Source organism: Eutrigla gurnardus (assembly GCF_963514095.1).
Source record: "Eutrigla gurnardus genome assembly, chromosome: 10".
NCBI classification, from domain to species: Eukaryota; Metazoa; Chordata; class Actinopteri; order Perciformes; family Triglidae; genus Eutrigla; species Eutrigla gurnardus.
The window spans coordinates 22,697,369-22,699,684 of record NC_139924.1 but is presented as its reverse complement, the minus strand read 5'-3'; the positions used below and the strand labels follow the sequence as shown (position 1 = coordinate 22,699,684).

General features: G+C 39.7%; 1 protein-coding gene across 1 annotated transcript; it reads left to right on the top strand.

Moving 5' to 3' along the window:
* Nucleotides 1-774: 774 nt before the first annotated feature.
* On the top strand, nt 775-1,701 carry LOC311019481 (olfactory receptor 11A1-like; the record flags this gene model as incomplete). The annotated part of the gene is made up of 1 exon (XM_084018921.1): nt 775-1,701. The coding sequence occupies one exon, from the start codon at nt 775-777 to the stop codon at nt 1,699-1,701; it is 927 nt and encodes a 308-aa protein (XP_083875047.1).
* Nucleotides 1,702-2,316: the final 615 nt, after the last annotated feature.

Genomic DNA, 2,316 nt, shown 5'->3' with positions numbered 1-2,316 from the left:
TCTGTCAGGATGACATAATACTATAACAAATGTTAGTTTTAGGCAACATCCCTCCCCCCACCAGAAGTAGTCTTTCTCAGTATGTGTCACGGCCCTGCTGGCCTTAACCTTTCATCCCTGCAGGAGGTGCTGGTGACGGTGATGAGGCTGATTGGGTGCACCTGGGCTCAGTCCTGTAGGAGGCTTTAAAACCCCGGCCCAGCTCAGTGCTCTCGCGCTTCGTCCTGCCTGCTGATGCACATTTTGGTTTGCTGTCTTTTGGTTTTACATCCATCATGACATCCACACACCGCAGCCACTCACCCACATTTACACTACTGATTATACAGATGAACACACCTCATCTTTTGTCTATGTTAAAAACTTAAACTCTTGTGTTAATAAATTATTTCATTTATTGGCACTCTTGCGTTCCGTTGTTGCTTTTGTCACTGCTTTTTGAGCCAGGCTGTGACAATATGTAACACTGCAACACTAGATCAGGACATTGCATCGTAGTGTGGATTTGTTAAATTCATGTTTCCACCATGAAAAATGATCCTATAGATCCCTCAAAAGAACTTTTTTGAGACTTGTGTCATGAGATCGGGTTGTGACTTCCGAACAACAACAACAGGTGATTAAGAAAGTTTCATCATCATATCATTATCTGGTAAATGAGGTCAGAGTGTAGGTGTCCACCTCACTGAAAGATTTAAAAAAAAAAAAAAAGAAGTGGAAGAGTTCCAGCTCAGTCATTTACATGTCATGAACTGCCTTGTGTAATGTCTAATCATGATAAACTCTACACAGGTTTCACATTTCATTCTTGGTGCCTATTTTGACACTGGGCTGTTTAAATACTTATGTTTCCTGATTGTCATGTTCTTATATTGTTTCATAGTTTGTTCCAATGTGTTGCTCATTGTTGTTATCTGTATGAACAGAAGCTTACATGAACCGATGTACCTTTTCCTGTGCAACCTGTTTGTAAATGAACTGTATGGTAGTACAGGGTTGTTTCCATTGCTTCTGAGTCAGATCCTCTCTGACATTCACACTGTTTCTGCTCCATTTTGTTTCCTGCAGATTCATTGTTTGTACTCTTATGGTAATAGAGAGTATTTAACGTTAGCCATCATGTCTTATGACAGATATCTTGCTATATGTTATCCTCTGCAATATAATATGCATATGCCGCCTAAAAGGGTTGCCACTCTTATTGCTCTGACATGGTTATTTAGTCTTGTTGAAGTTTCTGTGTCGGTATCATTGGGCATCTCTTTACAGCTCTGTGGGAACTTCATTAACAAAGTGTATTGTGACAGTTATTCAATTGTCAAGCTGGCATGCTCTGACACCACGGGAAATAACATTTATGGCATACTTTACATGTTTACCACAATACTTGGTCTTATAATTTTGATCTTTTACACTTACATTAAGATCTTCAAAGTGTGTTTTTCTGGCTCTAAACAGACCAGACACAAAGCTGTCAGTACCTGCACACCTCACCTTGCCTCCCTGCTCAACTTCTCCTTTGGTGCGTTCTTTGAAATAATTCAGAGCAGGTTTAATATGAGACATGTTCCTAATATGTGGCGTGTCTTTTTATCATTATACTGGCTTACATGCCAACCGCTCTTCAATCCTGTAGTGTATGGACTGAATTTAACCAAAATACGTATCATGTGTAAAAGTCTTCTCTTTGCTCAAATGTAAACTATTATCTCCTATTTCCTCAAATTCTGTAACATGAAAATAACTGAATGATTGAAATTTACATTGTAACAATGGAAGTGTCAAGAACTGTCTATGCATCTCTTAAAGTGGTGGTTCGGAGTGAAATGGACCCTAGGTAATTTCCACCAAGACATCCAGCCAAACACCCCCTCGGAAGCATTTTTAGTGATGGTCAGCAGTGGTCAAGATAGGGCGATCAGCCGAACGGCTTCGTAATAGCGCGATGGTACTTACAGTATATGTCGTAAATTTCCCCACTAATAATGCATGGAATGTTACCAACCTTCTGCAGTAGTACACATAGGGTCTGTACTCACAAAACGATGCATTTTAAAGTTTGTAAGTACATCAGGAGTGTATTTAAATGAACACTTGCCTGATAGCTTCTACTGCTAAAGCTACGCTGTTTGCGTAGACCGTGTTTACACAGCTTCTTCTTCGTTGGTGTTTAATGGCAGTCGGCGTATACCCAGCTGTTTCCGTGACGCGAGTTTCACGCTAGCGTATGAAAAAGTTTCGCCGATTTTTTATAAATGCTTGTCGACCTGATAATATAAGCATTTATAAAAAAAATCGAAATCGAAATCTTTTCAT